Source organism: Leucoraja erinacea, chromosome 12 (genome assembly GCF_028641065.1).
Source record: "Leucoraja erinacea ecotype New England chromosome 12, Leri_hhj_1, whole genome shotgun sequence".
Taxonomy (NCBI): Eukaryota; Metazoa; Chordata; class Chondrichthyes; order Rajiformes; family Rajidae; genus Leucoraja; species Leucoraja erinaceus.
Window position 1 is genome coordinate 17,072,921 of NC_073388.1, and position 13,943 is coordinate 17,086,863.

Consider the following 13,943-nt stretch of genomic DNA (forward strand, 5'->3'; position numbering starts at 1 on the left):
TCCGCTTTCCGTTTGGTGACATTTCCCGTGCTGGGCCGGGCCTGGCCGTTCCCAGTCCCTCCGAAAATTGTGTCCGGTTGGAAACCTCCGCCGGCCATCCACCGCTCAAGTAAAGACGCAAAGGCGCAGGAATGGGCGGACCATCCCGTGGAGCGACAGGAGAAAAGACCAATCCACGCCGCCCCGAACAGCAGGTCACGAGATCGATCTACGTGCGCATGGTTTTTAAGATTTTTAAACCTTGCTAAAGTTTACATTAGACCACCAATCAGAACGAAACTTTGAGCAATCGCAGCGCAGGGGAACGGTGAGTAAGCTGGCAAAAAATCGTAGCGTTATCTCGTAACGTTTTTGCACAAATAGAATGACCGGGCAACCGGAAGATAACAAGATTAGAGCTTTAGTTATGTATAGATGATTGGGAAAATGATAGGAGGAGAGGTAGCGATTTTGTCCTCACCCATCAACAGGATTGTAGTCTGGAACCATTTCAAGATTTCTCATACAGTGCAACACTCCAGAGCCTTCCACCAAGTATCTGAGAGGGGCAAAAGGTAAATACAGTTTAGGAGATATCAGTGGAAAATACTAGTGTGTTAATATATTTGTCTTAGGAAGTGGACTGATTAGCAAGGGCTTGTTTCATCTAGATTTAAAAGAATGGGATTGAAGCATATAGAATTGTCAGTGGGCCTGATATGGTAGATATCGAATGTGTAAAACCAAAGCCTATTATCTCAAGACAAAAGAGAGGCTGCCATTTATGAGATGAAAATAAAGTGTCAGAATTTTCATCTCGGATGATAGTGAATCTTTTGAATTTTCCATACCAGAATCAAAACAAAGATGCATAGATTTTTGGAGACAAAATAAATTGAGGAATTATAGGGCAGGAAAGGCCATTTCTCAAGAGATGTCTTAGTTCTACTACTATTTCTCATTTTCTTAGCAAGTGAGTATGAAAGCCTGTATCTCCCTGGCTGATTGTGAGTGGTTCCAAAGGGAATCACTGGCCATTAGTCATTTGTACCCATTCATGCCTGAAAACTCCCCAAGAACTTCACCAAAAAAGTTGAAGAAAGGTGCTCTATTTCCCCTCCCATCTCACCCTTCCTGGGCATGTCTTGCCATCTCTGCTCCTTCTCCACCAGGAACCACTATCACAATGGGTGAACCCTCTCCTTTGGGTCCATTAGCCTTGCAGAAACATTCCACTGGATGTCTTCAGTGTAAGTAAGTGTGTGCCCACAAATATTCTCTCTGAAAATTGTATTTCATCAGCACTCAAGTGCTAACCTTTCAGGTTCCCCACCCCAGGCAAGTTCAGGTAATTATGTTAATCAGCAATTAGGAGCAAAATTACTTATTAAATCCAGACTTTCGGACAAGTTCATCTTATTAACACAGCATTCATTTAGAGCTTGCTTTCACTCATTCATCAAGCCAACATGCCCTTTGACTTGACATGTGCAGCACTAAGAAAAGATTGATTGGCATCTCATTCAACCTGTGCAAGGTTTATCTATTTGTAAACCTTGATTTCCTGCTCAGATTTTTATTGCCCTTTTAATTTCAAAGTCTTGCTTATGAGGTTTGCCTGTGAAAATCCCACAACAACAGGCATTTGTTGCAATCCTCAGAGTGACTGAATGATGTTTCTTAGTAGGTATTTATAAAGCTCTTACTTACATGCACATGAATTTTGAAGAAACAAATGCCCTGTGTAAAACCTGCATGGCATCCTCTTTCATCCTTTCTTTCCCTATTCCTCCCCCACCAATTCCCTCCCCACCCATCAACAAAACAAGTCACCAACATAATATATCAGGTTGCTCTTGCTCCCTCTAGAATCAATACGCTGCCATGTAAATTGCCTACGTCCAGAAATAAAGCTGGACTTATGTTGTTGGAAACAGATTGAGTTCTGAGGCACTCCACCTGCCTAACACAGAAGTACAGGGTCAAATGGAACATGAGCTCAGTAGTTACAGCCAGCTGCCAGCAGAGAGGGAGCAGTGAGGGGTAAGGCCCTGATACAGGAACTATGAGAAATCTCACAAGACTAGGTATCCGGAGCTGCTGCAAGATTTAATCGGAGAACTTTCCTGCATTCCCCATCCCACAATCAACCAAGGGGACGTGACAATCAGCTAATGGACAGAAACTAGTGACAGAAGGCCACAGGGGAAAAGTCACGAATTGCCATGAATTGTAATAGCAGTGAAAGATTGCAAAATGGGACAGAGATAAGTGAGGAGGTTGGGGCTATTCCAAAATGGAAATCGGCATTCAGTTTAGTGTGGCTAGGACCAACTGGGATTGCTTCAAAGGACAGAGACCACCAGCCATCACATGGATGGTGAGGAGACGTGCCAGAAGAGGGAATGCTCTGCCACTCCGCAAGGATTATAATAGCGTCATAAAAGATCTGAACACTGCAAGTCTAGCCCCCACCTATTGCTAGACATCTCAGCCACTTAAAAATCCATGTGGCATCTTTAAATTGAAATAGTGCTCCATTTTCACTCAGCAAGCCTGTTGAAATATGTTAATGAAACATTCCACTGCTCACAAACAGGGTATTTGCACAATATAAAACCCCTTACTATAAATGAAATATCGGAGGACTTGATCTAAAAGGATCCAGAAGTATTTTGTAAGTATATTAACTAAGGGCAAAAGGGGAGCTTGGGAAAGAATACGGGCATTAGAGACCAAAGTGCATGGAACATTTTTATGTAGGTGAGATCTTAAATGAATACACTAAATACTTGGTATGTGTATTGACTAAAGAAAGGACTTTGTTTAGTTTAGAGATACAGCGCGGAAACAGGCCCTTCGGCCCGCCGGGTCCACGCTGACCAGCGCACATTAACACTATCCTACACCCACCAGGGATAATTTTTACATTTACCAAGCCAATTAACCTACAAACCTGTACGTCTTTGGAGTGTGGGAGGAAACCGAAGTTCTCTGAGGAGAATCACGCAGATCATGAGGAGAACGTACAAACTCCATACAGACAGCACCCGTAGTCAGGATCAAACCCGGGTCTCCGGCACTGCATTTGCTGTTTAGGGTGAGGTGACCAGAGGATAGCAAATATGGCAACATTTTAAAAATCATTAGGAGGTCATGTTGCAGTTGTATAAGACATTGGTGAGACCCTAGTTAGAGTATTGTTTTCAGTTCTGGGCACCATGTTGTAGGAAAAATGTTGTCAAGCTGAAAAGGGTACAGAGAAGATTTACAAGGATGTAGCCAGGGTGGAATCATGAGAGGAATAGAGCGGGTAGATGCACAAAGTCTCTTGCCCAGAGTAGGTGAATCGAGGACCGGAGGACTTGGGTATGAATTGAAGGGGAAAAGATTTAGTAGGAATCTGAGCTGGGTGTATGGAACAAGCTGCTAGAGGAGATAGTTGAGGCAGGGACTATCCCAACATTTAAGAAACAGTTAAGCAGGTACATGGATAGGACAGGTTTGGAAGGATATGAACCAAATGTTGGCCGGTGTGGGCAAGTTGGGCTGAAGGGTCTGTTTCCACACTGCATCACTTTATGACTCTATGACTAATAGGGATAGCCAAGTAATTACAGCCCAGTGAGTCCAGCATCAGTGGTGGAGAAGTTATTGGAACCAGAAAAAGTTATTGGAAATGTTATTCACATTTTTTAAATTACAAAATCCAGTTTGAGAAAAATCACAGTGGCAGTTGGCAGCTATGATGTCACAATGGAATCTCATTTACATAAACTGCCCATGAGCTGTGTTCCATCTACAATTACATCACAATGGGATCAGCGGCTTACACCTCAAGTGGAGTGGGGGGGGGGCGGTAATGGAGGGAGGGAGATTTAAAAAAAATCAGTTTTAATCTAATTCTTGGGGGGAGGTTTAATTTAGAAAAAAACATCGCGGTTTTCATTGTGGGGGGTGGAATATGGGAGAGATTTCATTTACAAAAAAAATTCCAGAATTTTCCTTTTGGGGTGTTGGGATGGTGGGGAGGTGAGCGCCCCATTCCTCTTCCCCAGCGTGGGGACAATTGATTGGCTACAGGGAGCGCCGACTGGGGGTAGGGGAAAGGAGAGGGAGGGAGAGGTGAGGGAGAGAGTGGGTGAGGGTAGGAGTCTAAGGCAAACACAATGAATGATGGGGCCTTCAGATGTTTTGAAGAACAGAGGGAATTTAGTGTACGTTCAAGATCCCTAAACGTGGCAGCACAAGTAGATCATATGGCTAATAGATGCATAGATATTTACCTCCATTTGCCAGGGAATAGAATATAAAACCAGCGAGATTGTGGTGCAACTTTATAATACACTGCTGGGCCACACCTGAAATATTGTGTGCATTTTTGGTCACCATATTGGAGGAAATACATTCTTGCATTGGATAGGATGCAGAGGAGATTCACAATGGAATGGAGTGTTTCAATTATGAGAAAAGAGCAGGTAGGCTGTGTTTGTTTAAATGGAGCAGAGAAGGTTGAGACAGGACCTGATTAAGGTGTACATAATTACGAGGGGCATGGATAGGGTAGATGGTAAGAAGCGTTTCCCCATGGCAGAGATTTATGAAACCAGAAGACATGGATTTACAGTGAAGCATAGAAGGTTTAGAGGGGATCTAAGGAACAATGTTTCGCCCACAGGATGGTTGGAAACTGCAACATGATACCTGAGGGCGTGGTGGAAGCAGAGACTCTCACAAAATTAAGAAATGTTTAGACAAGCACTTGAATCACGAAGGCAGAGAAGATGAATACCAAGTGCTGAAAAATGGGATTAGTGTAGTTACTTGATAGTCTGCATAGAAATAGTGAACACGTTTACATACTGTTTGACTCTATGTCTCTAAAAATACCAAGGGATGAATATGTAATAGGTTGGGGATGCATTTGTATTATTTAATCCTCTCCAGCCTATGGTGGCGTGTTTAGTATCAAGGTCAAAGTGGCCATGACTTTCATTATTCAGTTAGAATGTTTTAAAGGCACGTGCATTCATTTACCTTAAATTGTCTTCCTTATCCCTTGGGTAATCTTCAGAAATATTTAAATTTTCTTTGAAAGATTTTCAGGTACACAGAAATACACACACATGGCACTGTTTATTTAAACAGTACGTGTATTAATACGTGTCATTTCTGGAATGGAACAGGGATGCCATATGGAAGCATGCCAATACAAAGACGAACTGGGCACATCCTATCATGAATTGTACCAGCTTTACTTCAGAAATTGGGACAGATTGTTTGGAGATGTACCTATCAATAGGTGTTCCCAGAATAACCATGAGTTAATAGTTAAATGTTCCTTAAGCAGGACCAGACTAGGCCTAAGAACGTGAGTCACGGAGGTTTCTTTACTTGGAGGCACAAGAGGCTGCAGATGCCTGAATCTAGAACATCAAAAAAGGAGAGCTGCTGAGATGGAACTCAGCAAGTCAAGCAGCATCTGTAAATGGAAATGGACAGTCATCGTTTTAGATTGAGGCTCTTCATCTGAAAGAGTAGAGGGGAAATGGCCAGTATAAAGAAGTGGGGGAGGGTTGTGGAACAAGAGCAAGAAACCAATGGATTAATACAGTTGAGATCTTCTTCTTTTCGTGTCTATCTTGTTATAAATGTTGACCTCGCTGTCTTCGTCTGTCCTGAAAGGGACGCAAGCTTCCGGCGACAATCAGTGGAAGCCATCACTTGTCGCAATAGATGATGGTGTTAGCGGAATTAGCTCAGGATCCTTCCAGTTTCCAGCCCCACGAAGTGGACGCTTCTGTTATGGGGCCACAGTTGAGATGGGGTTGATTGGCAGACAAGAATCAGGTTGGCGAAGGAAAGGTGGAGATTGCGGCAGAGGATGGGTGATAAATGGAGAACAAAAAAGCAGCAGATTCTAGAATCTGATATAAAAAAAGGAAGGTGAAGAATAGAATCAAAGAAGGTTTGGTATTCAGGTGGATACAACAGAGGGCTGAGCAATGGGTAGGGTGCAGGGGACAGTGGGAGGAGTATGTAGGTGATGGACAGATGGGCTAGGTGCAGGAAGGGGCAAGAAACAGGGTGATTGGCAGCTGTGGGGCTATGTGTAGATGGTAGAAGGGGAAAGGGGACAAAATGGGTACAAGTTACCTGAAATTGGAGAATTCATCATTCAAGTCATTGGGCTATAGACTACCCAGGTGGAACATGTGCTGCTCCTTTATTTTCCATTGAACCCATCTGGCAATGGAGGAGGTCAAGGACAGGCAGGTTGATGTGGGAATAGAAAGGGGAATTCGGCAAACAACCAAGAGATCCAGGTGGCCATAGCAGACAGAGCACAGGTGCTCAGCAAAGTAGTCGCATAGTCTATTGTATTTAGTGCTTTCAATGTGGCCTCCTGTGAGACCTAGCACAGACTAGAAGTTCCCAAGTCAGGAAACTCTAGTTAAAAAAGTTATATTTTAAACTATTGCCATTTAAACTCCAGTTTAAAATGTGATATTTTAATATATTGCCAATATTTCAAAGCAATATCCGCACCAACCAGCGATCCCCTTACACTAACACTATCCTACACACTAGGGCCAATTTACTATTTTTACCGAAGCCAATTAACCTACAAACCCACCCATATGTCTTTGGAGTGTGGGAGGAAACCAGAGCACCCGGGGGAAACCCACGCAGTCATGGCTTGCCACAACTTTGATAGAGAGCTGGGGAATTAAAAATGGTGCAAACAAATGTAGCATTTTTTTCTCTCAGAATTCATTGGTTCTTCCACCACAGCTAGAGAGTGGGGAAAACCCCTCAGAAATGTCCCTAAGGTCTGATGTAGTATGTAACTCCGTATCGCAGATGTTCTACAAAATGCATCATTAACTGTGTGACACTTAAGTTATTAAAGCTCGTCTAACACATTAAACTGAATTTTACTATGTTGTCTTGGCATTTGTGGACAAATATTGAATTTCATGGCACCGTTTCACTCAGTTTATCCATGTCACGTAAAGATGGTGTGAAGGCTGATTCATTGATTAAACTCTTCTGGCAAGAAGCAGCCATTCCCAGCAACAGCATGTCAGGAAACTGTAGGCCCATGTATTTAATTTAGCTGAAAAAAACCTGGTGAGCAATGTAGTACAAAGGTTTATACCGTTTGAAGCAACAGTGAGACTTTATATTGAATATTTGCCACTGCGCCAGCACAGGTGAAAGACAGGCTACAATTAATTTTGCTTTTTAAGATAGTAGAATTTCTTGGTCATAATATGTATTTCATGAAGGTTTCACCTGGTTGATTTTCTAAACATATGTAAATATATTTGAATAAATAGGGAGAATGTTACCATAATGAACATTTGAGACAATTATTTCTAAAACTGCAGGAATATGGCTTGAGTAAAGACACCCTCCTCCTATGTATAAAATTAGGACATACAAGCATTTGATTAGATAAGGTAGGCCCTCTTCATTCTAGGGTTCATCAACTACAATAGCCAGAGGTGCAGCCTGCCTGTCAGTCTTCTGGAATATAATGAGTGGAACGCCTACTGCAGAAGGTTAAGGCTGCAGCCAGCATTTAGTGTCATTTAAAAAAGTCTGCAGAGGAAGCAATCAGTAAAGCTACAACAGACACCATTACCCTGCCAAGGAATTTGTCTTTCATTTCTTATCATCCACATAAATGCAGAATTCCTTCATAGTTTAACCTCATCTGAAGTAGACCCATGGCTTGCCATTGCTATCCCAGTCCAATTTCACACCTAGGCATCTCTGCTTGAAACAATTTTATGAGACACATGTCCTGGTTACAAACATCTCTAAATGCATATTAATATGCTACCTTCCATGGCAGGCCTGAAAAGTTGCCATAGCAACGGACAATTATTCAATTTAGATATACTTACATAAGAACATTAGAATTTTCAGTAACAGGAAGAAAATTTAGACCGGAAAAGCCTTTTATGGATCTACTCAACTACTCAGCCTCTCTTTACCATTCACTCTCTTTATGGAAACGTATAATGGCGTCTTCAATCCATTTTTAATTATCCATTCCAATAGCATTTAAAAAAAATCTTTGGATGAAAAAATCCGCTCTGAGCTCTAACATGATACTAAACGATGAGGGGATGGAGAAGACTGAGGTACAGAGGGATCTGGGTGTCCAAGAATATCATTTGTAAAAGGCTAGTATGCACATCCAGCAAATAATTACAGAAGCTAACCGAATGTTATTGTTTGTTGCCGGGGTAATAGAATGCAAACATGATTCAATTATACAGAGTTTATGTGCAACTACATCTGAAATACTATGCACAGGGATTGTCTCTTATTTAAGGAAGAATATTGATGCATTGGAAGCAGTTCAAAGCAGGTTTACTGGACTAATATCTGGAAAGGGCAGATTGGCCTACAGGTTGGATGGACTATTCTTGTACCTGCTGGATTTCGGAAGGGTGTAAGAAGGAACTGCAGATGCTGGTTTAAACTGAAGATAGACACAAAAAGCTGGAGTAACTCAGCAGGACAGGCAGCATCTCTGGAGAGAAGGAATGGATGACGTTTCAGGTTGAAGAAGAAGTTTCTGAAGAAGGGTCTTGACCCGAAACATCACCAATTCCTTCTCTCCAGAGATGCTGCTTGGCCCGCTGAGTTACTCCAGCTTTTTGCGTCTATCTTCGGATTTCGGAAGGGACTTGATTGAAACCAATAAGAAGCTGGGGGACTTGACAGGTTGAATGTGGACATGATGATTCCACTTACAAGAATCCATATCTAAGTTTAATTGTGTGAGACGATGTCACCCATTTAAAATTGTATGAGGCAGTCTTTGTTTCTCTCTCAGATGGCTGATGAGCATGGGCATGGCAAGTTGCTGCAGGTAGATGGAATTGTGGAGTTGAATTCACAATTGCATCAGGAATTATCTCAATATTTGGTGAAGCAGGCTAGAGAGGTTGAGTGGCCCATTACTGCTCCTAATTCATCTATTCATTCATTTATAAAATACTTCACTTCTCTATTCTTTTTCAACTAACCAAGATGGCCTTACATTTTTCCATTTTTTTAATATCTTCTGCCACATTGTTGCCAATTCATATAACCTGTGCCACATGAAGGCCTTATTCACCTTTTTAAAGTAACTATTTTGAGCAATGTTGAGCTGTTAATGAAAGCATTTATTAACATTTTTATACATTGGCTACAGAATTATTTGGTCATCGCAATTTATTTGGACCTTGCAATTTATTAATTTGTTCAGAGTTGATAAGCATTGCTGGGTAGGGCAGAATTTATTGCCCATCCCAAATTGCCCTTGAAACAAATTAGCTTGCTCAGTTATTTCAGAGGGCAAATTATTAGTATCAGTGCTAATCTGAAAATCAGATGTCTTCTTAATTCCTCGCCAGTCATACTATTCTCCTTAACTTGTCAGTTGCCAATCCTGTACACCATATATGATTGTCTGAGTCTATTCGATCAATTTGAAGCAGGTACTTTCTACTGATGTAGATAACATTATATTTTGAATCATGAAACATGCAATATTATTCTGATAAATATTCTCCCATGGTGAATATTAAACAAGCAACCATAACAAGTTCTCATCAATGTCATTTCTTAACATGGAAAACTAAGATGTATAACAGCCAACCTAAGTGCGGTTTAAATATAATTTTCACGCACTCCACAGAGACGATGAAAATATTGCTGATATCAAATTATATAGTCATCCTTGGAAGATTTTAGCATTTATTAATTAAAACATTTATGGTAATAATGAGGGTTGTTATTTTTATTTAATTTATTTTTAAGAAACAGCCTAGTAAAGATGTAAATGATGAAGCATAAACAGTGTCTTGATTTTCATTCTAATGCTGGATTAATTGTGCACTGTCTGTATTAGCTGCTACAAAACCTCAAAATATATCTAAGTGCTGCTCTATAGGTTTGCTTAGAAAATATTGAGTAATCTTGAGTTACGAAAACAAGTGATGGCAAATCAGCAAACCACAATATCTTTACCAATTTTTACTCCCGCTGAAGTCAATGGAAAAAAACACCGGGACTGATATAAAATGAGCTGTTTGTTATATATCACCTGTTTCAACCTAGTGAACAGACAAAATTACTCCCTTTGTGCATTTAACAGACATGTCATGTTTAGTGAAATCCATTGGCAACTGGTTACCTAGTAATTAAAAAAAAGAGATCTATAAAAAAGCAAATGTGACGTTTCTGAATAAAATGAGCGTAGCCGGGCAATTGAAGGCTCACACATGAGAACTCAAGGAACAATTCAAGATTTCTACCTTTTGAGAATTAGTCTGCGGAGAGATTTTTGTCATTTTGGTTCAAATTAGACCTCGCTCTCTCCCTTCATCTGTCATACCATTACAATAGCTGTAGCAAGCAGTTAAAAGGTCCTGATGCTGAGTGGCTAGGATTTACTAATCAAGTCCCGAGTTACCCATCACAACACATTCACCAGTGCAGATGGCTTGTCATGGCAACCACGAGACTCGGGCAACAGTTGCAGTCCCCAGAGTCGTCATGATAATGCAGCTTAATGTTGGTGCTGAAATTTCGCAGAGTAATTTTGCTGGGTTTCTAACAGCAGGATGCACTGAAGTAATGCAGACTGTGGATGCTGCTGCTACTGACAGAGCTGGGTATCTGAATGATATCCTGTGCTGCGCATTGATTGGTGCTGCCTGAGAAAAGGTTGCTGGAGGGATGCTCGCATCCTCAAGTCTTACACTTGCCAACATCGAGCGCTCTGCAGTTCCAGCTTTCGCCTCCGCTGACAAGGTCTGCCATTAACAGCAAGAAGCAGAAAGAAGAAGGGACAAAGAAGAGGGACTATTTTCTTCCGGATTGAAAATAAAAAGAAAGCATTTGATTTTTTTGTTTCCTTTCGACGCCAAGGTGGAAAATAATAAAATTTGATTTGAACGATAGTGTCAGTCATGAAAGCTAATCTGCACAAGAACCATCACTGCTGCAAGTGCCCAGAGTGCTATGAGGCAACCAGGATGGCAGCACTCCGACGTATGGAACCACAGAATTACACTGAATGGCAGCACGAACCGTATGGATATGGAGGCTTCAGTTCCCAGACACTGCCATCTTCAACAGGAGCTGCCGGCAGGAATAAATCCAAGCTCATCCCAACCTCCCGTGACAGCGGGCCGATTAAAAGCCAAAATAAGAGCGTACCTAAGGTGAATGGCAACAGTGGGGGATGGTGGCCGGAGTGTACTTGTTCTACACGTGACTGGTATGAACAGGTATGGAAAGTGATATTATGTTCTTTCAAACCCTTTTGAGATCTGTAGGCTGAGGGCTGCTGTTCGCTGCAGCACTAGGGTTTGGTGCATTTATCTGCTTGAATGGTTTTTATGATACAATCTGTGATATATCCCTCCACTAGGTACATGCCAGACGTGAATGTTTGCAATGAATGATTAAGTTGGATTTTTATTATGTAGATGCTGCAATGGTATGCAGAATCTGACTGTAAATCACTAAGGTGCTGTAGTTTCATCTTCTTTTGTATTCTCATTTGCCATTTCAATACAAACAATCTGTATGGTTCATTGATGTTTTAGGGAAAATTCGAACCGCATCTTGAGTTTTTTCCAGAATCTAATCTGAATAAGTGTAATAAACAAGATATAGTAAACTCTATGGAGTACAAAATAAAATGGAGACTGGAAAATTATTCACAATGCTATATGAATAGGATCTATTAACAGCAAGTGCCTAAAAACATTTTCATTGGGGCTGCTACAAGGATACACTGGGTTTTTATTCAAAACATGTTGCAGTGTTTATTTGTAGCCTGTTGAATTTATTGCAAAATAATTCTGAGCAGAGATTTTTTTTTTTTTGCTGTAATTTCAGTAAATTATTATGTTGTTGTTTTATTAATATTTAGGATACATCTGATGCTTCATTATTTTTATCAGAATAGACTACATGCTTTGGGTGTTGTTCCAGTCCCCCTCCCCCAAACAACCAACACTGCTGATTATATTAGACTTACATCAAGTGAAGTGTTTGTGCAGGGCTGCACCATCCAGCAGAGAGTGGGGAACGAAGCAGTGGTTAATCAGCATTCTGGTTTAGAGAGCTGCTGCTGCTGCTGCTGCTGATTAGAGTTCAATAATGTCATACATGTTCAATGCACAAAAAGCAATTTGACCTTTTCTATTATTCACTCTGTGCATTTCAGCGCTCCCCACATTAAAAAAAATAATTACGCAGCATCCTGAGTTCTTTAAAAAATAAAGAGACGACATAGCGCTGATGTGAGACATGGAGTCGCTCATCTGTGATGAGTATGACGTCACTGCTGAGCACATCATGCACACACAGAAACCAAACCTTAACTCATTGAGTGGTCTCTCACAGATGACCATGTCAGATCCAAAATGGAGACTGCTATTAATAAACATTAACTCTCTGCTGGCTAAATTGCACTGTTTATGGAAAGTAAGCCTTTTGCTATATTTCCAGGATCTGGTGACTTGCAGCAATCTGTACCATTCTGCTGAAACAGCACCGAGGTGAACAAATAGCAAAGCAAAGCTACTGAGATTACATCTTTAAATAATTCAAGTGTTTGATTTCCATTTTTTTTCATGATTTCAGAGAGTGGTAGCGGTGTGGAATGAGCTTCCAGTGGAAGTGGTGGAGGCAGGTTCGTTGGTATCATTTAAAAATAAATTGGATAGGCATATGGATGAGAAGGGAATGGAGGGTTATGGTATGAGTGCAGGCATGTGGGACTAAGGGAAAAAAGTTGTTCAGCACTGACTTGTAGGGCCGAGATGGCCTGTTTCCGTGCTGTAATTGTTATATGGTTATATGGTTATTCTGATGAAAGATCTTGGACCTGAAATATTAATTTTGTTTCTTTGCCTATACTGCCTGACCTGACCTGCTGAGCATTTCCAGTATTTTCTGCTTACATTTTAGGTGACTGAGTAATCAGTTTAAGGGCAAAGTTGATCTGGAAACCTCCTTGTATTTAATGTAATACATGAATCAAGTAAACATAAATGTCCCTAGTTTGCAAATTTCCTTGATGTGTTTATTGCAAGTCATGAAATTTAAAGCATTCAACAAATGGAGCCCCATCTGAAGAATACTGGACATGTCACTCCTTTAATCAATACAAGGGGATGACACATTATGCGGCAGATAGAGCTGCTGCCTCACAGCGCCAGAGATCCAGGTTTGATCCTGACCTTGGGTACTGTCTGTGTGGAGTTTGCATTTCTCCCTATGACCACATGGGTTTCTTCCGAGTGCTCTGGTTTCCTCCCACATCCCAAAGACAAACAGGATTGTGGGTTAATTGGCCACTGTAAATTGTCCCTAGTGAGTAGGAAGTGGATGAAGAAGTGAGATAACAGAGAACTAGTGTGAACATATAACTGATGGTTGGCATGGCCACAGTAGGCTTAACGGCCTGTTTCCATGTTGTATCTCTACATAGAAACATAGAAATTAGGTGCAGGAGTAGGCCATTCGGCCCTTCGACACCGCCATTCAATATGATCATGGCTGATCATCCAACTCAGTATCCTGTACCTGCCTTCTCTCCATACCCTCTGATACCCTTAGCCACAAGGGCCAGATCTAACTCCCTCTTAAATATAGCCATGAACTGGCCTCAACTACCCTCTGTGGCAGAGAGTTCCAGAGATTCACCACTCTCTGGGTGAAAAAAGTTCTTCTCATCTCGGTTTTAAAGGATTTCCCCTTTATCCTTAAGCTGCGACCCCTTGTCCTGGTACATTCTAACTAAACGTGGGAAGGAGATCCTGAGTAAACCTTGAAGGGCCTGTCCCACTTGGTGATATTTTCGGTGACTGCCGGTGTCATATCAGTGTCACCAAAAGATTTTGAACATTTCAAAATCAAGCGGCGACAAAGAAAAT

General features: G+C 41.2%; 1 protein-coding gene across 7 annotated transcripts in view; it reads left to right on the plus strand.

The window, feature by feature from the left end:
* dlg3 (discs, large homolog 3 (Drosophila)) overlaps positions 1 to 13,943 on the plus strand; it is a 389,240-nt gene that overhangs the window by 138,923 nt on the left and 236,374 nt on the right. The window contains exon 1 of one of the 7 annotated variants that reach the window (XM_055643660.1): positions 10,873 to 11,282. The exons of the other annotated variants lie outside the window; for them this stretch is intronic. Within the exon in view, the coding sequence (XP_055499635.1) occupies positions 10,962 to 11,282 (321 nt within the window). The 5' untranslated portion in view covers positions 10,873 to 10,961. Of the gene's footprint in view, positions 1 to 10,872; positions 11,283 to 13,943 lie in introns of those variants that run through there. 7 annotated transcript variants of the gene reach the window in all.